This window comes from Pelophylax lessonae, assembly GCF_965119305.1.
Source record: "Pelophylax lessonae genome assembly, chromosome: 6".
In the NCBI taxonomy this organism is placed as follows: Eukaryota; Metazoa; Chordata; class Amphibia; order Anura; family Ranidae; genus Pelophylax; species Pelophylax lessonae.
In genome coordinates this window covers 282,400,468-282,428,322 of record NC_138773.1, presented here as the reverse complement: position 1 = coordinate 282,428,322, position 27,855 = coordinate 282,400,468, and the positions used below count along the sequence as shown (strand labels likewise).

The 27,855-nt window shown below is 43.8% G+C and overlaps 1 protein-coding gene across 2 annotated transcripts in view; it reads left to right on the top strand.

The window, feature by feature from the left end:
* The window catches only part of ACVR2A (activin A receptor type 2A), a 99,836-nt gene that overhangs the window by 50,154 nt on the left and 21,827 nt on the right, over positions 1-27,855 (top strand). The window contains exons 2-4 of one of the 2 annotated variants that reach the window (XM_082260342.1): positions 14,495-14,702; positions 22,759-22,865; positions 23,325-23,479. In XM_082260342.1, coding sequence (XP_082116468.1) covers positions 14,495-14,702; positions 22,759-22,865; positions 23,325-23,479 — 470 coding nt within the window. Of the gene's footprint in view, positions 1-14,494; positions 14,703-22,758; positions 22,866-23,324; positions 23,480-27,855 lie in introns of those variants that run through there. The other variant, XM_082260341.1, reaches the window with a different exon arrangement.

Below are 27,855 nucleotides of genomic sequence, written 5' to 3'. Positions count from 1 at the left end.
CTGATGCCTTATACTATGCATGTACCTTCACATTCCCTAATGTGATAGGAGCTGTGAAGTAAAGCTTGCCATAAACAGAGAAATGTTAACAAAAAGTTGGGAGGTTGTTTAGGAATGATGGTTCAGGGGGCAGAATAATAGTGAGATGTTTATTTCCACACTGTATCTGAGCACCACAAACCCAAAACGCTGTTTACCAGTTCTGGACCGGAAGGATTTGCCCCCTTAATGACCAGGCCATTTTTTGCAATTCGGCACTGCCTTACTTTAACGGACAATTGCGCGGTCATGTGACACTGTATCCTAATAAACTGTGTGTCCTTTTTTTCACACAAATAGAGCTTTATTTTGGTGGTATTTGATCACCTGCACAATTTTTTATTTTTTTTGCTCTATAAAGAAAAAGAGCAACATTACTGTAAAAAAAAAAAGTTTCACAATAAAAAAATTTAAATATCTACTTTTCATCATTTCAGGCCAATTTGTTTTTTCTGCTACATATTTTTGGTATAAAAAAAAAAAATCCCAATAAGCGTATTTTGATTGGTTTGTGCAAAAGTTACCGCATCTACAAACTAGGGGAAAGATTTGGAAAAATTTGTAATTTTTATTTTTACTAGTAATGGCAATGATCTGCGATTTTTAGCGGGACTGCGACATTGTGGCGGACAGATCAGACCCCTAAATTACATTTTTGACACTTTTGGGGGGACCAGTGACATTACTACAGTAATCAGTGCTAAAAATATGCATTGTTACTGTAATGACGCTGGCAGGGAAGGGGTTAACCCAGGGGCGATCAAATAGTTAAGTGTGAGCCTAGGGGAGTGATTTCTAACTGTATGGGGGAGGAACTTGTGGAATCAACACAGAGACCTGTGATCCTAAATAGGATAACAGGAGCTCTGTGTTAATTCCAGAGAAAACAACGGTCTGCTGTGTTTACAACAGCAGACCGTTCTCTCTTTTCACTGGTAGTGATCTTGGGTGCCTGGCGGCATTCGCAGCTGCCGGCCCCATGGATCGGCTTCCTTGCTGCCTAATGGAGGCGCACACTCCACCAGGAGCGCTCCCACGAACCGACGTACCCAAACTTTGGTTCGTGCAACCGAGCCAGCCTGCCGCAGTATATCTTCGGCGGGCGGTCGGCAAGTGGTTAACTCCATTTTGAATATTCATTTCTCTATGCTTTATTTTGTTGAAACATCACTTAAAGCAGCGTTCCACCCAAGAGTGGAACTTCCGCTTTAAGCACTCCTCACCCCCTTACCTCTTCCTCCCTCCTGGAAATTTTCTGTGGCACGTCACAGGTCCCAGAAGATTGCCTGGCTACTAAGGAAGCGCAGCGTGACTCACGCATGCGCATTGCACACCTGGCTCTGAAGCCACAAGCTGTCACTGCCTGATGCCCACACTTGTGATGCCAGGGAGATAAGAGAAAAAGTGAGGCTTCGGGTGGCCGGATCATGGGACAGGTGAGTGTGTGTTAGAGTCAGCAGCTACTTTTTGTAGCTGCTAACTTTAATAAACCTAAAAATGATTTGAATCCTGCTTTAACGTCTCATAGCGTTTTGTCATGGCCATCTTGAGTAAGGACAGATTTATGAAGCATTTTCATTCTGGAATCCACCTGCTCTTAGCTCAGGCATGCATGTAGGCAGGTGTGCTTAGCTAGGAAAACCCCTCCTCCCTTCCCCTTAATAATGTTAGCAGGGTAAGGGCTCTTTCACATGGGCGGTCCAATCAGATCCGCCTGTCAGTTTTTTAGGCGGATCTGATCGGATGTCCCATTCAGCCCTATGGAGCAGCGGATGTTAGCGGTGACACGTCCGCTGCCATCCGCATCCGATCCTGTCCGTGAAATCCGGACGGATGGAAACCCTATTTTACATCCGTCCTGGGGATCGGATCGGACAGGCGGTCTGCTCTCATCCGATTCCCCGTAGAGAGCAGCTGGGGCTGTGACACCTCCCTCTCCGCACTGCAAGCGGAGACGGAGCTGTCATCCGCCGGCTCAGCGGGTATCGCGGATCGATCCCGGCTGAGCAGCATGGATCCGCCTACGGAGGCGGACCATGTGAAAGAGCCCTAAGAATGAAATAGTCAATATTGACTGAGAGTGAAGTTCTGCTTTAAAGCTGGCCATACATGGATCCACAATCAGCCAGTTCAGTAGGGACCGGCTGAATTTTGATCCATGCATGGGCAGGCTGGTTGTGCACAATTCGATCCTTTGACTTGTAGACATAATTTGTGACCATCAGCGCTAGTGGCTATAGCCTGCGGTGCTGATGAGTGTATTCTGACAGTGGGGAAATCTCCCTGCTGACAAATTACAGAGTGTGGGATGGGGGAATCAAGTCCTTGCATTCAACCAGTAGATTAAATGAAAGAAAATGTCTCATGAAAGGAATTACATTGTTCAGGCTGCTTTACAGCTCCGGTATCTTTGTATGTGACAGAGATGTTTGCAAATTCCTTCTGGAGGTTGCTTGTAAATTGTGATTCATCCTGCAGTGTAGTTTGTAGGATGAAAGTTCCTTTAGTAATGTGTGGTGTTATGTCATGTTTGTCAATTGTTACACAAGCAGAATTATGCTCTCATTACAACTTACAATAGATGAGGTATATAGATATCCACCTTATACCTGTTCTAAGCAGTCTATTTCAGTACTTCCGTTTTGAATACATTTCTTTTTTTTTTTTCTCTTGCATTGAGCCTTTTGTATTTTACAGGCCATAAGAGAACCCCCACACCTATCTAATTAGCGGGCTTTTTATTTTATTTTATATTTTTTTCAGGTGAGAATAGACCTGTACATCTGTGGAAACAAATGGGCTTCTGATTGTATGTTTCTCTTTAACCACTTGCCGACCGCTCACGTTGACTGAACTGCAGCAAAGTGGTTCGTTATCGTCCAGCGTCGTAGACCTACGTCGCTGGACTCCTCCCCCTGTAGGCGGCGCTCCCGCTGTTTTCAGTCACAGCGGGAGTCGGGCCAGGGGAGGAGCGGCGGCGATCGCCACTGCTTTTCCCCGATCGTCAGGGAATCGAGTTTGGAGATCCGCCCGCTTGTGTAAACACAAGCGGGCGGATCTCCTAAGTGACAAGGAGTGACAGATTGCAGTGTTCAGCATAGCTGAACCCTGCGATCTGTCCCTGTGTCACTCAGTCACCTCCCCCCACACATGTTAGTAGGCACCAGGCATACATTAACCCCTCCCTCTCCAATAAAATTAACCCCTTCCCTGCCAGTGTCATTATTACAGTAACAGTGCATATATATAGCACTGATTACTGCAGTAATGTCACTGGTCCCCCAAAAGTGTCAAAAATGTCAGTCAAGGGTCCGACCTGTCCACCACAATGTCGCAGTCCCGCAAAAAAAATCGCAGATCGCCGCCATTACGCGTTAAACAAAACACCAAAAATGACAGAAATCTTCCCCTTAGTAAACGCAATAACTATTGCGCAAAGCAATCAAAATACGCTTATTGTGATTTTTTTTTTTTTTTACCAAACCAATGTAGCAGAAAACAAATTGGCCAAAAATTGAAAAAAATTTAGATTTTTACACTTTTTTTTGGGGGGGGGGGGAATTTCATATAAAAAAAATGTTAAAAATATTATTTTTTTCAAAATAAACGCTTTTTTTTTTTTTATTTATAGCGCAAAAAGTAAAAATCGCACAGGTGATCAAATACCACCAAAAGAAAGCTGTTTGTGGGGAAAAAAAGGACGTAAATTTAGTTTGGGTACGGCCTCGCAGGACCGCGCAATTGTCAGTTAAATTCGCACAGCGCCGAATCGCAAAAAGTGGCCTGGACGTAAGACAGCAAAATCCTCCGGTGGTTAAGAAAGCCTGGCAGAGTTGCTTAGCACTCGTAGTCTGATAGATGCTTGGCAGTGCTGGAAATTGTGGGGGGTGGGGGGGGGGGGGGCGAGTGTTTCTGCTTTCCTAGGATCTAACAAATCTAATCTATGAGCCAGCAGGCACTGGTGAGAAGCCCGGGGAAATTGGCTCCTGTTAACTACATTAGAAAAGGCTTGGAAAAGTTTGTTGCAGTTATAATTTTGTAGGTGTCCCTATTTATTGCCTGACTCCTGGGATCTGCCAAGCCCAATTCATGGAACACCATATATCATTTTGACGTGTAAGATTCCTATAAGGACATAGGCTTTAGAAAACAATCTCCAGTCAAAGTAAAAGTCCTTCCTTGCAATGGAGCTGTCTCTGCCCTGTATGGGTTAAATGATTATTTGGGTGCCAAAAAAAGACCCTTTACTTGATTCCTACTCCCCTGGCAGCTGGAGCTCCTCTCTTCCCCTTTAGTTCCAGCTTGTGGACTGTCCCTTGGGGGAAGATTTACTAACACTGGAGCACTCAGAATCTGGTTCAGTTGTGCATGTTAGCCAATCTGCTTCTAACTTCAGCTTGTTCAGTTAAAGTTCCACTCAAAAGTGGAAACTCCGCTGATCTGTTTCCTTTCCTCCTTCACTGCCAAATTTGGCACCTTTCAGGGGGGAGAGGGGGGGGGGGCACCTGTTTTTGACAGGTACCCTTCCTGGAGACGGCGCTGTATCTTGGAAGGTCGGCCCCCTTCTTCCACTGCTGGGCCAGTTAGAAAGCACAGCGCATGCACAGTATGGGACCGGCTGTGAAGTCAAGAGGCTTCACTGCCGGTTTCCCTTCCGGCGAATGGCGGCGTCGGCAGCACCCAACAGCCGATCTGAAAATCGACTGGGGTGCCGACATCGCGGGCTCGCTGGACAGGTAAGTGTCTATATTTTTAAGTCAGCAGCTACAGTATTTGAAAAAGAATTTCCCCTAGATGGAACACTGCTTTTACAATAAAACATGGAAGCTGATTGGCTTTTGTGCAGAGCTGCACCAGATTTTGCACCCTCTGGTTTTAGTAAATTACCCCCCCTTGGTGTCCTCGCATTCAATGCTATGGGCCCTGCATTGCACTTGATAACATTCATGGTGCATGCAGACGCCAGAAAAAAGGGAGAAGGAGGCTGCAGGGACTCATAGCACAGAGAGAGCCTGTAGGAGCGTTCGTACAGGTAGAGAAAACTGCCTTATTCTTGAATCCTAGACCTAAATGAGTATTTAACCCTTGCAGTGTGAAGCAGCCCCACTGCATAGGATTTTTCCTTTCCTGGAAGTTGAGCTTTAACCACTTGCTCGCCGCATATATTCTGCGGCAGGCTGGCTCGGCTGCGTGAATCGCCATACCTATACAGCGATCCGCGGGAGCGCTCCTACCCCCACTAGGCAGCGGGAATGCTGATCAACGGGACAGACGACACTGATTGCTACTGGGCACCCAGGATCGCTCCCTGCTGAGAGAGGACGGTCTGCTGTTGTAAACACAGCTGACCGTTCTCTCTGAAATAATCAGAGCGCCTGTGATCCTCCCATATAGGATCACAGGTTTCTGTGATTATTTCACAAGTCCCTCCCCATACAGTTAAAAAAACACTCCCCATGGCACACATTTAACCCTTTGATCACCCACAGTGTTAACCCCTTTCCTGCCAGTGTCATTATTACAGTAACAGTGCATATTTTTAGCACTGATTACTGTAGTAATGTCACTGGTCCCCCAAAAGTGTCAAAAATGTTAGGGGTCTGATCTGTTCACATCATTGTCGCAGTCCCGCTAAAAATCGCAGATCGCCACCATTACTAGTATAAAAAATGACAAATCTTCTAGTTTGTAGACGCGGTAACTTTTGAGCATACCAATCAGAATACGCTTATTTGGATTTTTTTTTTTTTTTTTTAACCAAAAATATGTAGCAGAATACAAACTGGCCTAAGAGGATGAAAAGAATTTTAAATTTATTTTTTATTTTTTTGGGAAGGTTGTATAGCAGGAAGTGAAAAAAATGTTTTGTTTTTTTCAGAATTGTCGCTCCTTTTTTTGTTTTATAGCGCAATTAAAAATCGCACAGGTGATCAAATACCACCAAAAAGCTTTAGGCCCCTTTCACACAGGCGGACTGTTCATAACCGGCTGTCTGTTTTTTTTTTGGCGGATCTTAACGGTCCCCCCATGCATCCCTATGGGGCATCGGATGTCAGCGGAGACATTTAATCTGGACGTTTTCAGCTATGTTGGGTAACCTTTTCGCTTCTGTGGGACTTACAGATTTGGCAGGCAAATTATTGTCCACTAAGATAGGCTTGACTGGTAGGAAAAACTGTCCCATTGGTGATTATTCAAAGGGGTTGGTTTACTTAAACTGGAGAGTGCAAAATCTGATACAGCTGTGCATGGCAGCCAATCAGCTTCTAACTTCACCTTGTTCAGTTAGGCCCCTTTCACACAGGCGGACCGTTCAGATACGCCTGTCTGTTTTTTTTGGCGGATCTGAACGGTCCCCCCATGCATCCCTATGGGGCATCGGATGTCAGCAGAGACATGTCCACTGACATCCGATCCGTCAAATCTGGACGGATGGAAACCCTATTTTCCATCCGTCCATCGGATCGGATGAGCACGGACCAACGGTCCATTCCCATCAGATTCCCCCATAGAGATGCATGGGGAACTGACAGCTGCGTCTCCGCACACAGCGCGTAGAACAGCTGTCATCCTCCTGTTCAGAGGGGGATCAGCGGATCGATCCCCCGCTGAGATAAACTGAGTCCGTCCAACGGACGGATAGTGTGAAAGAGCTCTTATTTGTGGGAAGAAAAGGACATAAATTTTATTTAGGTACAGTGTTGCACGACCGCGCATTTGTCCGTTAAAGTAGCGCAGTGCTGAATCGCAAGAAAATTGCCTGGTCGTAAGGGGGAAAATCCTTCCGTTCCATAAGTGACTAATGTGGGACTCAAGAAAAACACACGATGAGGTTCAGCTATCGGAAGCCCATGGTTTTTAGCTACCAGGATTTGCCAGCTTGTTTGAGAACCACAGATTGAATCCATTTGCATTTGTTCTATTTGAGATTTTTGTGTGGAGTGGAAATAACTCCAGAGCCTATTGATGGATGTCAAATAATCTGTTGTAAGATTTTGTATGACATGAATGTTCTCTATTCTATTCTGGTTATGGAAGCCGCTCTGCCAGTGTAGGGTTGACTGTATCTGTTGACTCCGGAATAACACCTTTTTGTTTTCATGACATACCTTACTTTAGACCTAATGGTCTCATCATTGGATATCTCTGCTTCTCTGTGCAATGCGGGTAGATCATGGAAGGTGGGAAGGACTGGCTGAATGCTGTAAATTGCTTTCTGAAAACATCCCAGCACCTTGCCTCATTCTTCCTCTTGAGCCCTCAGCCCTGATGCAAGCAGTAGGCCGGGTGTTCTAAAATTTTGTCGGACCCATGAAAATTCCGAACCTAGTCACTTCCGGCTGGTGCGAGCCCCGGTGCGCATGCGCACAAGGTCCGAGGAAATTGTAAGACTTACTGAACAGCTGATTGAGAGGAGGAGGGGCTGAGTTGGGACGCACACACCTCCGCAGAAAAATTGCTGTCACGGGCTTACCAAAGGTGCTGGAGACCCCAAAATTGTATCGCAGGTAGCCAAGATGCTCCCCTACAGCTGATAAAAATTGAAAGAACCGGGCCTCGGGGTCACTGCTCCGCGCCCTTTCATCCCCAAGACCCAATTTTCTATCAGCTCTAGGGGAGCGTCTTGGCTACCTGCGATACAATTTTGGGGTCTCCAGCACCTTTGGTTCGCCCGTGACAGCAATTTTCCCGCGGCGATGTGTGCGTCCCACCTCAGCCCCTCCTCCTCTCAATCAGCTGTTCGCTAAGTCTTAGAATTTTCTCTGACCTTGAAAATGTCTTGTGCGCATGCCCACCGGGGCTCGCACCAGCCGGAAGTGACGAGGTCCGGAATTTTCATGGGTCCGACAATTTTAGAACAGGTGTCTCTTGAGAGAAGTTATAAAAATACCAAAAATGCCTTGAAGGCTTCATGTCGGTTTTGGAGCGTCAGGCTCACACACGTAATGCTGAAACTCCATCATTGAATGACCTGAAATCCAGGATATAAATTGGATGGGCCAGGGACAGTAAATCTGAGTCAAAAAGAGCTAGATGATGCTGAATATTCTCAAGCCAGGAAATGAGGTGGCTTTGCTACCATAATGCACATTGTGAGAAGATCCGTGTGCAGTGAAATCGCAGTAGGCAACACAAACATTGTTTTACCACTTGTTTTTCAAAAGTGTGCCCATGCAGAGATTTGCTTTTCTCAAGTGCAGAAACTGCCAATCTCTGCACCGGTGTGAACAAGCCCTAAAGACAGATGTACAATGAAGAAACAGGGGAAGTTTTCTTTTTTTCTTTTCTGTCTCAGTGCTATTTTACAGAAGCTTGGGGGTAATTTTGTGAATGAATGTGGCCAATTATAACACAATAATACAATGTATGTATTTTTCACCCTGCAGAAGGGAGCACAAATCCCAAACCAGACTCCCTGGTCTGCATCAGAAATTTTTGCTTAGTAGGTTGCACTTTGCACACTCTGTAAAACGTGTTCCATCCTGCCCGCCATTTTGGTCATGTATATACGCACTACGCTTTCAGTGCATTTATATTTTCTTCAGGTTAGCTTGTGAGCCAGTGAGTGATGATTTCCAGCACAGGCCATTGCTGGTTGAGCCGGCTCTACTGGTTTGATAAGGAATGATGCAGGGTGGATCTCACCTTTGGTAGGAAGAGGTGTGTTTTTTTTTTTTTTTTCCCTGACAGAGGAACACGTCTGACTTGTATTTAAATAGGGGTTTGTATTTCTGATGAGGCTATAAAAAGAAAGCAGTAAATGGGGGGTGCATGAAGGCACATGCTGTGGTGACTATTTTATTGAGTGAATGAGAAGTTCTACAATTAATAATTACCTTTTTAGTAGGCTTGAACAAAGCCAAACAGCCAGTTTACCAAAATCATCTGACATCTTTCTTGGCCTTTTCAATTTCCATTCAGAGCTCACGAGGTTCCCTGGCTTCTTAAATGTCCATTGGCATCATTCTGAAGATGAGCTCCATACTTCCCTGCCAGATTTCACAGCCAGGTCCTGAGCCTTCCTACATACTAGCTAAGTCCAGAACCCACCCTCAATCTCATTGGACAGTAGAGGGGAAGCAGAACCCACCCTCAATCTCATTGGACAGTAGAGGGGAAGCAGAACCCACCCTCAATCTCATTGGACCGTAGAGGAGAAGCAGCACACTGGTGTCTTCTCTACACAATGCACAATGTAGCCAGAGCATGCGTGAGTCTTTAGAACAGGGTTTTTCAAATCCGGTCCTCAAGGCACACTAACAGGCCAGGTTTGCAAGATAACTGAAAAACATCACAGGTGATATCATTTTCTGCTCAGTGATTGCAGTACTCTAGTCTGCATCTCCCCAAGGTAATACCTAAAATCTGGCCTGTTAGTGTGCCCTGAGGACCGGAGTTGAAAAACACTGCTTTAGAACAAACTCTTAGCAGTTTTGTTTTTTCCTTTTTGTCTTCCTATTTCCAAAAAAAAATTATTTTATTATTTTGGAAATGTGAAGATTAATATGATTAGGTTCATTTTGGACTGTTGCAAGCGCGACCTAATGCTATTTTTTATGGTTTGAAGTTTAAAGTGCCCTGTGAGGATTAGGGGTGTCTTTAGGTTCGCAGCTGCAGTATAACCGTAATAATTCTCCTTGTGCGCTGTTGGATATTAGTTTCTTCTGCTTTTTTTTTTTTTTTTCTTGTTTGTTCTCTGTGTATATCTGAGTAGTTTATCTAACATGCTGACTGCACTGACTGGCTAATGTACAGATAGCTTGTACAGTAGTCACAGATGAATCTGTTTATGAAGTATAATCCTGTTTCAGCAAGACATGTACAGAAGATGCCAGGTTGCGTGTCCAATTAAGGCCCCTTTCACACTAGTGCGACTTGTCCTGCGATTTTGGACCGTTATTTTCAATGAGCCCCATTCATATCAGTGCGTTTTTGAAGTCGCACCGACTTCAAAGTAGTTCCTGCACTACTTTGCCACGATTTGATTGCGTTTTGAGCCATAGCCATTGCTTGCAAAATCGCGGTAAAATCGCGTTGCATAAGTGTGAAAGGGGCCTTAACCGTTAATGTTTTCAAACCGATGTATACGAGTAAACATAACCTAATAAACATTGCAGCTTACCAGTCTAGATCCGGAAATCATTGCAAATTGCGGGACGCCTGTGTGTTGCCCGTGATTTGGATTAGCACCCCAAACGCTGAGCGGTGTTGCCGCCATTTCCGCCTGCCGAATCGCGGTAAAACTGCGCAAAAAAAATCGCAGGACGCATTGTGCTCCATAGAAGCTCTTGTACTTTTTTGGGCGTAATGCGTCCTGCAATTTTTTTTTGAGCGATTGTTACCGCGATTCGGCGGAAATTGCGGCAACATCAGACAGCGTTTGGGGTGCTATTGCAAATCACGGGCAACGCACATGCATCCCGCGATTTGCAATGATTTCCGGATCGCGGCGACTCTGCCCGCGATCAATACGCTGACATGTGAACGCAGCCTTAGGCTAAGTTCACATCTAGGCTTTTGGGGGCATTTTTCTGCTCTAGGATCAGCTCAAAAAACACCCAACAAGACAAATCCTATTCATTTAAATGGCCCCTGTTCACATCTGAGCGTTTTGACATTTTTAAGCAAAACGCCCAAAGCTCAAAAAATTACATGAGCTTCTTTTTGGGTAGATTACAGGCGTTTTTTATTTTTTTCCATTGGTCACTTGTCAACCTAAAAACGCCTCTAAATAGCAACGCCAAGATGTGAACGTACCCTTAGTTTAGTTAGTAATTCTTTTTGAGATTCATTTTTATGGGTGTCCTGGTGGTAATCTTGATGCAAAGCCTAGAGTGAAAGCTTATTTTATGTCAAATAATAATCATGCAATAGATATAAATTCAATTTTTATGTACATAAATGGACTTTTGACGTTTTGCTGTAACACTTACTGAATAGCATTAGCGGATCATTTATTAAAGCTTGCGATGAGTTGGTATGTAGCAATGTGGATCTCCAACTTCTGGGCATGAAGGTCATCTTGTTCACTAAATGTGTGAATGCTCTTTATAAAATATGCATCTAGTGTCTTTGGTAAACATTTCAGAGAAGCCTGTGATTACTCAACTGGTTGCTTTTGCTGAGGGGTTGTTGTAGAAAATTAACACAAATCCTAGAGAACCAATGAAAGTTTGTGTCTCTTGGATATATGCTGGAATGAATTTCCCCATTCTTTTTGTTGTAATACTAATAGAACTGCACTAACAGCAAAGTGTAGTGATATGCCATTCTCTGTGTGAGATTGCAACAAGCTTATAGCTGGCCATATTCAGATTTCAAATTTGGAAAGTTCAACAAAGGCCAGCCAGACTTTGATCGATGCATGGCTGCCCCTGCTTGACAGAAGCCGATCGTTTTGATCAAATTCTGACAATGGGACATGCTGGGAAAACTTTTGTTGATCTGCAGCTGCGGATCAGTGTATTCAGGCAGCCTTATTGTAATGACTGTGACTGCGTACCGAAGGACCATGGCAAATGTAAAGTTCTGACAACAGGAAAGCTAGAAACTACTCACATGCTTCTACGGCATCCCTTGCATGCCTGATATGCTATGTTTTGCTCCCCTACTTCTAAGGCCATAGTCATAGATGTGAGATCAGTCATTTAATCTGGATTTCAGCTATGTTGGGTAACATTTTCGCTTCTGTGGGACTTACAGATTTGGCAGACAAATTATTGTCCACTAAGATAGGCTTGACGTGTAGGAAAAACTGTCCCATTGGTGATTATTCAAAGGGGTTGGTTTACTTAAACTAGAGAGTGCAAAATCTGATACAGCTGTGCATGGCAGCCAATCCGCTTCTAACTTCACCTTGTTCAGTTAGGCCCCTTTCACACAGGCGGACCGTTCACATCCGCCGGTCTTCTTTTTTTTTTTTTTTGGGTGGATCTGAAAGGTCCCCCCATGCATCCCTATGGGGCATTGGATATCAGCGGAGACATGTCCGCTGACATCCAATCCGTCAAATCTGGACGGATGGAAGCCCTATTTTCCATCCGTCCAGCGGATCGGATCACATGAGAACGGACCGACGGTCCGTTCCCATCCGATTCCCCCATAGAGATGTATGGGTAACTGACAGCTGTGTCTCCGCACAAAGCGCGGAGAACAGCTGTCATCCTCCTGCTCAGTAGGGGATCGGTGGATCGATCCCCCGCTGAGATAAACGGAGTCCGTCCAACGGACGGATAGTGTGAAAGAGCCCTTAAGCTTTGAAAAAAAAAAAAAAAAAACGGAAGCCGATTGGTTGCTATGTAGTTGCTATGTAGTGCTTCACCAGATTTTGCACTGTCCAGTTTTATTTAATCAACCCCAAAGTCTTGGTAGTTTGGGCCATTCTGCCAAACTGGTAGCGCTTTCCTGACCTCAGAAGTCAGTCTGTTGAATTCCCTATATGAACAGACAACTACCAAGCTATCCTTTGTAATTTTGACTCTGGATATCATGAGTTGTAAGAAATCATCCATTTTCATTATTTTTTTTTCATTATTGATTTTCCCCTTAATGGCTTATGTGAAAGGATAATATGTTCAACGCTTAAACTGCAGTACTGCTGGACGGAAGGACAGCTTTTATATCCTCTCAAGAGACTCATCTAAAGAGGGGTGCATATGTGGCAATACCAGTTTTCTTGCGAAAGAACAAATGGCCGGTTTGCTGTACAGATTTTCCTGCTCATTGTGCAATATTTGTATTTGATACTAAGCACTTCTAACATACACTGCTCAAAAAAATTAAAGGAACACTTTAAAAACACATCAGCTCTCAATAGGGAAACCTATCATGCTGGATATCTATACTGATATGGACTGGGTAATGCGTTAGGAAGGAAAGGATGCCACATCGTTTGATGGAAATGAAAATTATCAACCTACAGAGGGCTGAATTCATAGACACCCCAAAAATCAAAGTGAAAAAATGATGAAGCAGGCTAGTTCATTTTGCTGAAACTTCATTGCAACAACTCAAAATGGTACTCTGGTAGTTTGTATGGCCCCCACATGCTTGTATGCATGCCTGACAACATCGGGGCATGTTCCTAATGAGACGACGGATGGTGCTCTGGGGTATTTCCTCCCAGATCTAGACCAGGGCTACACAGACTGAGGTGCAACCTGGCGGCGTCAGATGGACCGAAACCTAATGTCCCAGAGGTGTTCTATTGGATTTAGGTCAGGCGAGAGCGTGGGGGGGGGGGGGGGGCATTCAATGGTATCAAATCCTTCATCCTCCAGGAACTGGCTGAATACTCTTGGCACATAAGGCCGGGCGTTGTCGTGCACCAGGAGGAACCCAGAACCCACAGCACCAGCCTAGGTTCTAACAATGGGTCTAAGGATTTTCTCACAATACCTAATGGCAGTCAGGGTGCCTTTTACTAGTCTGTAGAGGTCTGTGTGTGTCTCCATGGATTTGCCTCCCCAGACCATCACCAAACCGGTCATGCTGAACGATGTTATAGGCAGCATAATGTTCTCTACGGCTTCTCCAGATCCTTTCACATCTGTCACATGTGCTCAGGTTGAACCTGCTCTAATCTGTGAAAAGCTCATGGTGGCAGTGGTCTGACCTGCCAATTCTGGTGTTCACTGGCAAATGCAAATCGAGCTCCGCGGTGTTGGGCAGTGAGCACAGGGCCCACTGGAGGAGGTCTGGCCCTCATGGCACCCTTATAGTCTGTTTTGGTGAGAGACCTTCACACCAATGGCCTGCTGGAGGTCATTTTGAAGGGCTCTGGCAGTGCTCATCCTGTTCCTCCATGGACAAAGGAGCAGATACCGGTCCTGCTGATGGGTTAAGGACCTTCTACGGTCCTGTTCAGCTCTCCTAGAGGAACTGTCTGTCTCCTGGAATCTCCCCCATGATCTTAAGACTGTGCTGGGAGACACAGCAAGCCTTCTGACAATGGTATGTATTGATCTGCCATTCTGGAGGAGGTGTACTGCCTGTGCACCCTCTATAGGGTCCAGGTATCACCTCATGCTACCAGTAGTGACTCTGACCCTAGCCAAATGCAAAACTAGTGAAAAACAGTCAGAAAAGAGGAGTAGGGGAAAAAAATGTCAGTGGCCTCCACCTGTAAAACCATTTCTGTTTTGGAGGTTGTCTCATTGTTGCCCATCTAGTAGCTGAAACTGATTAACAACCCCCTCTGCCACTTAACTGACCAGATCAATATCCCAGGAGTTTACTTGACTTTATGCTATACTCTGATTAAAAAAGTGTTCCTTTAATTTTTGTGAGCCGTGTATTTACTCTTTGTATTTCTTGAACCGTCATAACCTTCAAAAAAAGAAGAGGAATAAAGATATTAAGAAATTTGCACAAACTTTAACATTTTTATGTTATCTTTTCAACTCTCCTGGTATTATTTATCTAAACACATTGTGTTTTTATCTTTTGTACACAGGAGCCATACTGGGGAGGTCGGAAACCCAGGAATGTATCTATTATAACACCAGTTGGGAAAAGGACAAAACGAATCACAGCGGTATTGAGCGCTGCCTGGGAGACCATGACAAGAGGAGACATTGTTTTGCCACGTGGAAGAATACCTCCGGATCTATAGAAATACTTAAGCAAGGCTGTTGGTTGGATGACATCAACTGCTATGACAAGTAAGAAAATGTCCAGTGCTGGCTGCTCTGTCTGTCGAAAGTCATTTTTGGCAAATGCTAAAAAACGAATCAGCCAGTAGTTTCTTGTATGTATCTCTTAAATGCTCTGATGTGATCTCAATAATGGAGTTCCCATTGTCCCAGGAACCTCTTTGTGCAGTGCCCGGGACTTTGAACTGATATGGCATACCCCTAATAACAGACCCCTACAATCTCATGCATCAAAAAAAAGAGGAGAGATTCTGTTCCTTTTTAAGCTCTTGTCGACCAGACACCACAGTTTTCCTGTGGCAGTTCAACTCTGTGCCACGAAACGACGTACCAGTACTTCGCTTCGTGGGACAGCTGATGGTGGCGCGCGCGTGCCTATTGGCCACAGTGGGAGCCTATCAGCGGGTCCGGTGTCCGGGTCCGGTGGCAGCAATATCTGCTGGGCGATCGCTTCCCATGGAAACAGAACGATGGTCTGCCGTTGTAGTAAACGCGGCAGACCGATGATCTGCCAGTGATACACAGGGATCCTGTGTTCTTCCTATTTAGGAACACAGGTCTCTGTGTTCATTAAGCAAGCCCCCCCCCCCCCCCCACCACAGTTAGAAAACACCCCTAGGAACACATTAAACCCTGGTGTTAATCCCTTCTCTACAAATCTTTAGCACTGAATACAGTAGTAGTGTCACTGGTCCCCCCAAAAGTGACAAAAATATCAGGTGTCTGATCTGTCTGTCGCAGTCTCACAAAATACCGCCATTACTAGTAAAAAAAAATAAAGATGACCTAAATATTTTCCCTAGTTTGTAGACGTGATAAATTTTGCGCATACCAATCACTTATTGTGTTTTTTTTTTTTTTTTTTTTTTTTTTTAACCAAAAATATGTAGCAGAATGCATATTGACCTAAAATGATGAAAACTATTTTTTTTTTATTGAGAATGTTTGTTTTTTTCATTATAGCTCAAAAAATAAAACTCAGAGGTGATCAAATACCACCAAAAGAAAGCTCTATTTGTGGGGGAAAAAAAGACATCAATTTTATTTGGGTACATCGTTGCACGACCGAGCAATTGTCAGTTAAAGTAACGCAGTGCCATATCACAAAAAATGGCCTCATCATTAATGGGGTAAAACCTTCCAGTCCATAAGTGGTTAAAGCATATTCTCCAGCACAGTGCTTTTGGTGTGTGATTTGGCCCCTTCTATCACCTGAATTACCTGGCTAAACCTGCCTGGTTCTGCACTCCTCCTGAAACCTGACCACTATTTATCATGGCTGCTGATCCCTGACACCGTGGTCAGTTTACGTGTCTCGGTCATATGCTCTCTCCTCTGTCCTTCTCCCCCCTCCCAGCCTGTCAGCTCCTGTGTGTGAACAGCCCCTCCCCTCCCCTCCTAGCACCATTCCAAGCAGTATAAAAAATTACTGCTCAAAATCGCTGCCAGCCCCTCTGCTAGGATAACATGTAATATACAGTGTATGCTGTTTTTTTTAAAATTCTTCTTCATACCTTAGTTCTCCTCGCTGATCATGTGACCGCCCAGCAGGCATCAGAGTAAGATCCCCCCCCCCCCTCCCTGTAGTGCATACATCAGTGGTGTATTTAGGTTTTGTGCTGCCCTAGGCCTGACTAAACTTGTGCTCCCCCTAATTTACATATGACCCACCCCTTCCTGTAAAGGCCATGCCCTTTACTGTTTATGACCCGCCCTGTCATCTGTGAATCACAGACCACAAGTCTATCAGTGCCCATCAGTGTAGCCTCATCAGTTCCCACACGTTCAGCCTCATCAGTGCCCATCTGTGCAGCGTTATCCGTGCCGCCTCATTACTGCCCATCAGTGCAGCCTCATCACTGACCGCTTTATGGGGGTGGCAGACTGATTTGCCTCCTGGACTCTGCCCTCTGGCCCAATTCACCCCATAAGACTGGCACTATATTAAAAGTGTAGCGCAAGCCGGCGGAGACCCTTTTCTTGCAGGAACCGGGAGGAGGCTTTTTTTTTTGTGCAGGGTGCAGCTTTTTTGCTGCCCCCCTGAAAAGTGCCACCCTAGGCCTGGGCCTTGTTGGCCTAGGCCAAGATGCAGCACTGGCATACATTGGGGAGAAAGAGACTGACTGGCGTTCATGATTAATGGTTTTAGGCAGAAAACATTTAAAAATGCCCATCCACACTTGGCTTCCCACATGGTCATCATAGAAAGAAAGTGTCATTGTGCATAAAATATTCCAACATTAAAAATATCACTGAAGTCTGTATGAGTGAACATGATTTAACCTGGCCGTTTTTCCTTTGCTATATTACTGTGACACAAGCTGCAGAAAGTTAGAAATATGCTTTTTTATTTTCTTTAACTAGCCAAGTGTTGCAGCAAGGGTTAAAGTGATAAAGGCTCCTTTTTTAACCCAAGGGTATTGCACAGAGCAGTCCCTTTCCTCCTCCTCCTGGGGTCCCCCCGCAGGCACTGTCCGCTTCTCCCCCTCTCCATGTGACTCCATAGCAAGCCGTGTGCTATAGGGGTACATGTGCTGGTGCACTCCCAAGCTGCACTGTGTGTGTCCATAGGCATAGTGCGGCTCATCCATGCCCTCTGCTCCCACCTCACAAGATTTTACTTCTAGCAGTAGGAGCCAATGGCTCCCGGTGCTCTGTCTGTCCTGTGAGACCGTTGAAAGAGACCATCGCTTGTGCAGACAGGCACAGCGTTGGATCAAGAAGACTCTGGTAAGTGTTGACCATTGCTGCAGCACTTAGTAGATAAAAAGTATAAGAGGCACTTTTATTGACGGTAACCCATTAAGAAGGGTCAGTTGAATTTTTAAGGCACATTGACTGTGTTTTGTACACTTTTGTGTTGGACCGTGTGTTATAACCTTTTTTATTGTATGTAAACCAATAAATGTCAGACGTCAGGTAGCCAGAGTGCGCCTTAAAGGTTCCTGATAGCGGCTATGGGCCCAATGTCAAACGGCTTTTGTTCATATCAGAATTGCTTTTCTCCCCATACAAGTCAAAGAGAATGCAAAAGCAGAATAAAACACATCAAATACACTTCCAAAGGAGGTAAACTGGGGGTCTGATGAACCTGTTGGTAAATTCTGAGTGATCTTGGAAGCCTCCTTAACTGATCAAAAGTAAGCCCACTGACACAGCCCAAAGCCCAATGATACGATAAATAACTTTGTTGATGTGTATGGTAGCTCATCCTTGCTGACTGCTTAACGGAAGCCTGTGCAGAAACATGGGCCGGTAATACTGGCCTCCACTTTTGAATAGGTCATCTCTTAGCTTCTAACCATGCTTATATGCTTCTTCAGAGGCAGCCAGGTACAACCAGCATGTTAGGCTAGGTTTTTACTGTCGTATAAATACGCATTTGAATGGGCTGCCCTACGTGTGACAAACGCACCAAAGAAGCACCTGCACAATTTTGGGCTTTGAGCTTCGCATGTTTTGTTGAGTGCAAAACTGCGTGTCTGTTTGTCCCATTTGGGGTGCCATTAACCATGCATGGCACAGGAAGCACAAATTCTCAGATGTGAATGGAACCCTTAGAAAGGAGGGCAACAGAGCAGCTAGTGTTTCTCTCAGGCTTTCTTGAAAAGTAGGCCCGAGATAGGACTGTCTGTTGAGATTTGTAATTATTGGTTTTTGAGATTTGTAATGATTTGGTTTTTCATTATTTAGGCCCACTAAACACCATTGTTTACTGATTTTTGTTATCACTTGAAATCTCAATGAAATTCTATTTTGGGGTTTAGTGATATATTTGCATTTGATTTTTTTTTTTATTTAAATGCTTATAAATACTCTATTGGGTCCCTTTTAGCCAAACTTGTTTGTTAAGCTGGCCATGTATGCGCAGGCTGATTGTACCCAAGTTTTATCGATTAACTTGTGTACAACGAGCATGTCAGATTTTTATGATGTGATTATTGGCGGCGGCTGTAGCCGCTAGCCATACTCTGTAGTCTCCCAGCAGGGATGACTCCCCATGCACCTGTCAGGAGAACACAATAGCTTCATGGGAGGGATTCCCCCATCAACCCTGGCTATGTTGATGGAATCCAGCAATTTTTTTCTCTCCTGCAAATATCGTATCTATGGCCTGCCTTACAATGCTGGAAGATAGTTGAAAACTACTATACTTTTTATGTAGTTGTACAGATTTCTTGTAGGGTGTGTGTGATAGACTCACCCGGGACAGAGGCTTTTGGAGGGGAATGCAGGCTAGCATCTTGCCTACAGACTATATGGGCCCTGGCATTTAAGGGAGCACTACTCTTTGTGAGGTGTATGCTGAGGGGACCCTTGGAGTAATTTTACTTTTGGATTCAAGTCCATGTCTCCCTAAGACACGGACTCTGGGCCTGGGGTCCCTGTTAGGGCCTATTACCAATGGGGACTGCTCCACACAGACTCGTAGCCTATGCTAAAATCAGCTCAACCACCTGTCTTCCACACATTAATTGTGTGAATTACCTCACCTTTTATCTGCTAAAGGACGTGTTTACACTTGTAATAATGTGTATTGTACTTCATGAGCTTGATGCCGACAAGTCTGCTGGAATGAGACCTCCTGAGTGTCCAGGTGGCTAGCTAATTGTCTCAAGTTAATTAAATCACTGTTGGCTATTAGTTGCTAGTGGGAAAGTAGTACAGTATACTGTTTGTGTTGGTTGTTCTTTAGATCTGTTAACCCAAATAAAATGTGTCCTTTTTTTTTCTCACAAATAGAGCTTTCTTTTGGTGGTGTTTGATCACCTCTGGTTTTGAATTTTTGCGCAATAAACAAAAAAGTGTCAATTCTGGAAAAAAATATACATATTATTATATATATATATATATATATATATATATATATATATATATATATATATATATATATATATATATATATATATATATATATATATATATATAATTTTTTTTTTTTTTTTTTTACTTTCTGCTATAAAACATTCCTAATAAAAAAAAAGTGTGTATACATATTATATATATATATATATATATTTATATTAATCTAATTTTTTTTCATCAGTTTTAGACCAGTATGTATTCTGCCACATAATTTTGGTAAAAAAAAATTAATCAAATCTGAAAATGTCAGTTTATGAAGTATTGTAAGACCTGTTATGGGGCTGTGCTCCTATTATTTGCCTGTTCCCATGGCATTGCAGTATGGATAGGTCAGGTGTGACAGTTGTCATTTTACATCAGTAACATTAAACGTTCCATAGTGTAATCTAGTTAGTGATTGTATCATGTAGAAGAGGTTGGTATAGTAAGCTCAGAGATGGTGTTTTAGATTTGGACCAGAACAGTCCGAAAATATATATATATCTGCTCCTTCCTAATGTCGTTTGCGCGCAAAGAATGAACCAAGCTGACAGACAGTTCAGTCAAAAAGTTTTTTCTATTTTAATTGTTCCTCTTTTGTCCTTCTAAAGACTGAGGAAAATCCATTACAGGAAATAGTCATATATAATACGTATAAGCTAGCGATTGGAGTATCTATGTATCTAAGATTTTCTTCCAGGATATGACAGCCTTCTCTTTTGAGTGGAGTCTCTCTCTGGAGGCGCCATCTTGCTTCTCCAAAGGGAGGGGTGCTCTAACAGTCATTTTTGAGTAAGGAATAAAAATTCAGCGGTTATATATATATATATATATATATATATATATATATATATATATATATATATATATATATATATATATAATCTCTAATACCATACTCCCAAAGTACCATAACTTTCAAAACTCTGGAAAAAGCTTTATTTTATTTTTTTTTTCCAACATACAACTTTTCTTTATTTTGTAGTTCTTTTAGTTTCCTGTCCTTGAAAAGCTAACAGAAGGAGGATGGCATGGTAACTAGAATTGCAGGCTGATAGCTGGATATTTACCACTCAGCTGAGGGGAGGGGGATGGTTCATAGCAATAACTTAATATTGTCTCCTAAATTACAAGAAATCAGGAGGCTCCTACATCTTTCATTCATGTTTCTTAAAGCGGAGTTCCACCCTGGATTTGTATTTTTTTTTTTTAATACCCCCGGGACAGTCAGGGCTAGTGCATTCCACAATGGCTAGCCTCTGATCTGTCCCGGGTTGCACTTACCTGCAAGACGAAATACTTACCTTGCAAACGTCTTGTCCAGCGCTGCCATCTCAGATGTGGGCAGCTTGAAGCCAGCGCGTCCTCTTCGGCGTCTTCTTCCGCCTTCTGTGGTCCCACGATGCTCTGCGCCGGCCCCGACGTCACTTCCGGGTCGCGCGCGTCACCCCTCCACAGCTTCTGGGCATGCCCAGAAGCTGTTTAGAAGGGGATGACGCTCGCGACCCGGAACTGACGTCGGGGCCGGTGCAGGCGCAATGATTCCTGGGAGCTATGACGTCCAGCTCCCAGGAATCATTGCAGAGCCAGGAAGTGACGACGGGCCGCGGCCGAGGAAGGAGGAAGAAGGAAGTAAGGTAAGTATATTTTCTTCGCTACGAGGTAAGTAAAAAAAAAAAAAATATGCGATTATCCATTTCTTTTTCAGGTGACCCGGAGCGAGAAGATGGAGGTAAGTATAAAAATAGGGTGGAACTCCACTTTAAAGCTAAACTTCGGTAATTTCTTTTAACTTGCATTGGTCTGACTTGGTTACATCTAATCATATTCATATATAATATCTTGTCACACTGAGGATGCAAAAAATTCACTCTAGTAGTGACATATGTCAACGCTGACCTTTTCTGGCTGCAGTTCTAGCGACTACATTTAGAGAACGTCTGTAAATGTGTTCAGTGAATGCATAGTGTTCTCTCATTGGATGAAGCAGAGGACAGATGCCAGCATCTCCGCATCTCAGCCTTGTTCAGAGAGCATATTGTACCCATTGAAAAGTAGATGTTACCTGAGTGGCTGAGTGGGTGACGCTCCCAACCACAACCCCAGTGTTCAGTATACAGAAGTCAAGGGGAGACCAGCAGTCACTATATGTAGCACAGGCTACTACAGTAAATTTCTGCATCCCCAGCGGCAGATGTGAGATATGAAGGATTAGATGTCCACCAAGCTTCAGGGAAGCCGCAGGCAATACTGGTGAAAGTCCTTTGCTGTCTGCCTATTTTTTGGGCAAAACTTAAGAGTTCAGTTCCTGGCCATGCACCTTGTGTCTGAATGCACACCTGTCCTGTTATAATGTGCGTTGCGTTAAGGATGCTCATTCAAATGAATGGCCCGCCAATGCACCAAAAAAAAGGACAAGCACCACTTTTAGCAAAACAGCACAGCACAGCACAACTCATGGTAGTGTTACAATGTGCAGCAGGGTGCTTCATCTCCGTTGAAAATTGCAGGAAAGGGAAAGGACAACACAGCTCCAGGTGAAAGTAATCCTCTGATGATCAGGTGCTGGTCCAGTCCGTGGTCTGACAATGTAATACAAAAAAGAGAACGGTAAGGTAACCGCACTTCAAGATGCAAAGAAAAGTGTTCCATAAAAACATCCAACATCAAGAAATCTGTTCACAATAACATCATGACCTAGACAGAGGAAGGCACGGTTGACGTGTTTCCCGAATTGCTTTGCTTGGTCATAACCAGGTCATTACTAAGCGAAGCAGTTTGTGAAACACGTCAACCATGCCTTCCTCTGTCTAGGTCATGATGATATTGTGAACCTACTTCTTGATGTTGGATGCTTCAGCACAGTTGTATTGGGGTACCATTAAGAATGAATGACACCACAGTGCACAACATCTATGTGGGCTACTGCAACACATAAGTGTGAGTCCAGCTTGAAGAAGAAACTGTCTGTAATTTCTTCAGGCATTGTCAACCTAGCTTCTGGGATCCATGGGTTTGTCTTCTAGCTTTTAGTGACCCTTTGAGTGGTTTACATCCTGTGGATCACTACTGTATTTTCTTCCACAAAACGTTTCAAAAACATCTCTTAAGAGCGGCAATTCAAAATTTTTCATGTTTTTGGATACCTATATATTATGAGAAGTTATTAAAGATTTTCTTTTCTTTTTAAATTGACCAATGTTTTTTTCCTTGTTTTCAGGAGTGAATGTGTGGAGCGGAAGGAGAACCCTGATGTCTTCTTCTGTTGCTGTGAAGGCAGTACGTGTAATGAGCGATTCTTCCACTTTCCTGAGCCTATCACCCAGCGTACGTATTCTCTTAACTTTAATGGGGATCCTACATTGTGCAGCATTGCCACCAGAGTTACTGGGGTTACTACTTTAAGCAGCCAATTGCCAATCTGTTTCCCTAAGAGTTTGAAATACAATTAATAGCAGAGTTTATTAGTTGCTATGGATTAAAGCGCATTATTCTTGGCACTAATAGACTTGTATAGCTGGAGTGTGCCATGATCATAAATGGGTCTAAAAAGTAAATCCAGTAGATTAAATATCTTTCTATTTATCCAGAGGCTTTTAGAAGTAGCACTGTGCAGTCCTGCCCTGTGTGCTTTAGTGGATGCCCTGTCCTCACTTTTGTTGTTTTTTGCATAAGAGGGCATTTATAGTGTGGGTCTATTTTACTTACTTTTAATGTATAATGCAATTTAAAATGGACAATGATTGCAGTGCCTTGTTTTCATCTTGTTTTCTCTTCATCTTGCAGCCACTTCTCTCCCAGTCCCCCCAAAGCCTCCTCTGTTCAATACCTTACTTTACTCCTTGGTACCCATCATGGGTTTAGCCGTGATCATCCTTTTCTCCTTCTGGATGTATAGACATCATAAGCTTGCTTATCCTCCGGTGCTGGTCCCAACACAGGTATGTATCAGATTTGAACTGCTTAGAGCCGAAGAAATCTGTCTGTTCTGCTTGTAGGATTAAAATTCTGTAAAGGGATTTCCACCTTTAGCCCACTCAGCAGAAAACCCCTTTCCTGTCGCCACGCCACAAATATGTCTAAAGTAGTGCTGCTGCAATCCCTGAGTTACTATTTTTTATCTTTTTCCAGTGAGATGTAACATGGCCCTGCAAACCCATTACGTAATGGTTTTCCAAGGTTGGGCTGCACCTGGGAAACGCAGCCAACACTGACCTTTAAAACCTGCAGAAAATAATACAGATTTCCCTGGTTTGGTTAAGTAGCAATGAAACTCAGAGCAGCAGTAGCCACAGAACTGATCCGCAGCTGCAGCCAAGAGAAGGAATCGGTTTTAATATGCGTGGTGCTGCTCACATGGGTTTAATTTGTGCCCACAGAGAAGGAGTTTTATGCTGAGTAGGATAAAGGTGGCAAGCTCCTCTGTGTATAACCTAGGTCACACAAGAATTTCAAGGCTGCAGTGTGTGGTAATAAATGTGAAAATCACACTGTAAATTTATCTGAGTTAATGATTACACGGATGACAGATGACAAAGCAGTCATCAGCACAGGGAACATTTTGCATCTGTGATTATCGGCTCTAAAAGAACTAGGCACAGTCTGTTATCTGGTACTAATCACTGAAATTTCAGTTTACTTTAATGTGGAGGTTTTTTTTATTTATAATGCACTTTTTAGAAGGGTAGATAGGATGCTCAGGGTTTAACTGGAAAGAACCTAATAGTGGTCCTCCTTTAGAAATGAGCAAATGCATCGTCCAAACATTCTGCAAAAGTACAGCATAAAGGCATAGAGTGTGGACATAATGTAGTACATTGGTGAATAGAAGTTTTAATACATTACACATTGTCCAAGGTAGGTTTGCATTGAGTACATACCAATAACCCCAGCATGTAAAGCTATATAGGTTTTAAAAATTGGGAATAGAGAAAATTGGGAATAGAGGAGATGAAGCACATGTGCTTTTCTCTAGTGGTCCTTGTGTGGGTGCTTTATTTAAAGAGGAAGTAAACTCTCCTCTGACACTTGTACCAATAGGTAAGCCTATAATAAGGCTTACCTATAGGTACTGTAAATATCTCCTAAACATGTACCGTTTAGGAGATATTTACCTTGGATGCATCCAGTGACGTCACTGGCGCATGCGCTCTGAAGGAACGGCCGCTGGTGCCGTTTCTACAGAGCCCCATGCCGTGACTGACGGCTCCCACGCGCGTGCGCGGGAGTGACGTCACCGCTGCTCCGGCCAATCAGATGGACGGATGCCGCGATCCCGGAAGACGGGCGACTGGACATGTCGCCCGTCATCCAGCTAAGCGGGCGGCACGGCGGGGGCTCGTTCTAAGGTAAATATTTCATAATGAGCTAGTATGCGATGCATACTAGCTCATGTGTTTCTCTTGCAGGGTCAAAAAGAAAATAAAAAAAAAAAAAAGGGGGTTTACAACAGGTAGAGGAGTGTAGTGTCTGAATTTCTTGGTTCGTCCCTCTCAATAGCACTGGAGGATATAGGAATTTTTAAACTGTCTGCAGAAAGTGAGTGGTGAGCATATTGAGTCCATGGGTTCCATACTTTGAGAAACTGTTAGTTTTTCATTAATGAAGAAGTAATCAATCCTCTGTCCCACCTCTGAATGGAGTGAATTGCTTCTTCCTGGCACGAGCTATAGTTTTCTTAGTTGCTAATAGGATTTAAGTAGCCCAGTTTTGCCAAGTTTTGCTGAGGCTTGGAGAGGAAGGAAGAAATACATGGTTTTCAACAGGGCCTGACCATACCAGTGCATGGTGTTGAGATTTGCTTGGAAAACAAAAATCCTGCATTCTTCAGGTGCTGTGACTTGCAGTTTAGGCCTCAGTCACCCGGGCACTGTGGACTGTACAGTGTAATTGGGCCATTTCTTGTAGCTTAAGCTGTCCTGCCCACTCAAGCGGGGATCACATGCAAATGATCAGCCCTGGATGTGGACTGCCTGCATTCAGGACTGATCGCTGCTTGAGCAGTTACATGTGAGTGGGCACGATTAGCTGCAAGAGCTGGCTGCCTACTCACAGCTGTTCGCAGGAATCTCCGCTGGGGTTCTCGCAGCTGATCGCACACGGGATACATTCGCAAGTGTGAATGTAGCTTAAAAGTATTGCTGGGGGCTGCTATCCTTATTAAACACGTAATATTCATATACCCATATTTTGTGTGGGTATTTGAATTACGCTTTGTGTGGGTTAAAATAGGAGATTTATAAATGTTTAACATTTTGCACAATTTTGTATATGGTTAAAGCCCCACTCCGGGGCAAAATTTGATCCCAACCTACAGGTTTTTCTTCTGTTCTTACCTGGTGAGGCGAGTTATGTTCAACCAAGTCCCCCATTCCAGTCCCATGTTGCGGTCATTTTCAGGTGTGGGGGGGGACTGCCAATCCAGCACAATGTTCCCGCGTTGGCTGGCCCCCACCATTACCATTGCAATGACATCACTTCCTCCTCTGGATCCTATTCTAAAATAGTGATTAGATAGATTTTTTACAGGGAGATGGGCGTTAATCTTTATGGCTCACACTCATACAGCTTTCTATGATGTAGGAATAGGAAGTGAGGTTTTTATCTGAACATTTCTGGTTGATGATCTGCTAGCTTTGTTGTGTACCAACTGCTGCTAACGCCACTGAAGGCAGGCTATATGGAGGTTTAGTTTTCTTATTTTCAATGTTTTACCCATATTTACCGATGATATCTAAACAGACATTTTACACACTCTTCTATAGTACTGCAGGTTGTATATTGGGTGACACACAGCAGTACAGTTGCTTTCAATGTATTTGAAAAGATACTTGTACATGACCTGTTCTTTTCCCCACAACACCATCACATGACAGCACTGTAAAAAAAAAAAAAGCTTCCATCAGCTGCTGATAGAAAAAGAATAGCTGGTGTTTTGGGTATGGAGGAGCATGTCTCTTTGGGGTCATTGCAGGCACCAGCGCTGTCACATAGGGAGTTCCTATAACCCCTCGTAAGCTGCAAATTGAGCAGATCTTAGTTTACACAGGGCATAATCTCCTGCTCCTGGCAGCTGGATACAGTGGCAGCGAAGTAAGGGAAGTTTAATGTGCTGATAGGGATTGAAGTGAACCTGTCGCTTTGCCATGCATAGACAAAGCATAGGTTCACTTTAGGTGTAATCTGCTTTCGAAAGACCATTGTATATTAGAATGACCCCACTTGTAAACTGAAAATGAAGCTATGAAGTGTAAATGGGGAATTTACCTGCTTAGGCTTCAATCTCCATCCAGGCATTGCAGCAACCCTAACCATTTTGGCAATGTTTTGGTCGTTTTGCTTTAAAATGTCACAATGTCAGTTGTAAGAGTTTGCTACATTACTTGTCTAGAAGTTTAAGAGCCCATTCAGACTAGCGCGACTTGTCAGCCTGACAAGTCGCGGTATGTCGCGGTCCATTGAGTAGTACAGGACCCGTTCTAATGGGAGCGACACAAGTCGCTCCGACTTAGAAAAAGGGTCCTGTACTACTTTGGGGCGACCTGGGAGCGACTTGCGTAGACTTCCATTATGTGAAGTCTCTGCAAGTAGCGCCGAAGTCGCGGTGCACACGACTTCACAGGTCGCCCCCCAAAGTCGGATCGCCTCAATGTGAACCGGCTCTTAATCTGATTTGGTGGTCTTGGCAGGAATAGGAAGTTGTTAAGTAGCAAACGTTGTGTATACACTCACTGGCCTCTTTAGTAGGTACCCCTGTTTAATTGCTGTGTAACGTAAATTGCTAATCAACCAATCACATGGCAGCAACGCAATGTGCATTTAGGCATCTAGATGTGGTGAAGACGACTTTGTGATGTTCAAACCAAGCATCATAAAGGGGACTTAAGTGACTTTGAACTTGGCATGGTGGTTGTTGCCCGACTGGCTGGTCTGAGTATTTCAAAATTTGCTGATCTACTGGGATTTTCACACACAACCATCTCTCGGGTTTACAGAGAATGGTCAGAAAAAGAGAAAATATCCAGTGAGCGGCAGATGCATGGAGGAAAATGCCTTGATATCAGAAGAGAATAGACAGTATGGTTGGAGATGATAGGCAACAGTAACTCAAATAACCACTCATTACAACCAAGGTATGCAGAGTACCATCGCTGACCACACAAAACATCAAAACCTAAAGCAGATGGACTACAGCAGCAGAAGACCACACTAGGTGCCCTTGCTGTTGGCTAAGAACAGGAAACCGAGGCTACAATTCGCACAGGCTCACTAAAATTGCACAATAGAAGATTAGAAAAACGTTGCGTAGTCGGAGTCG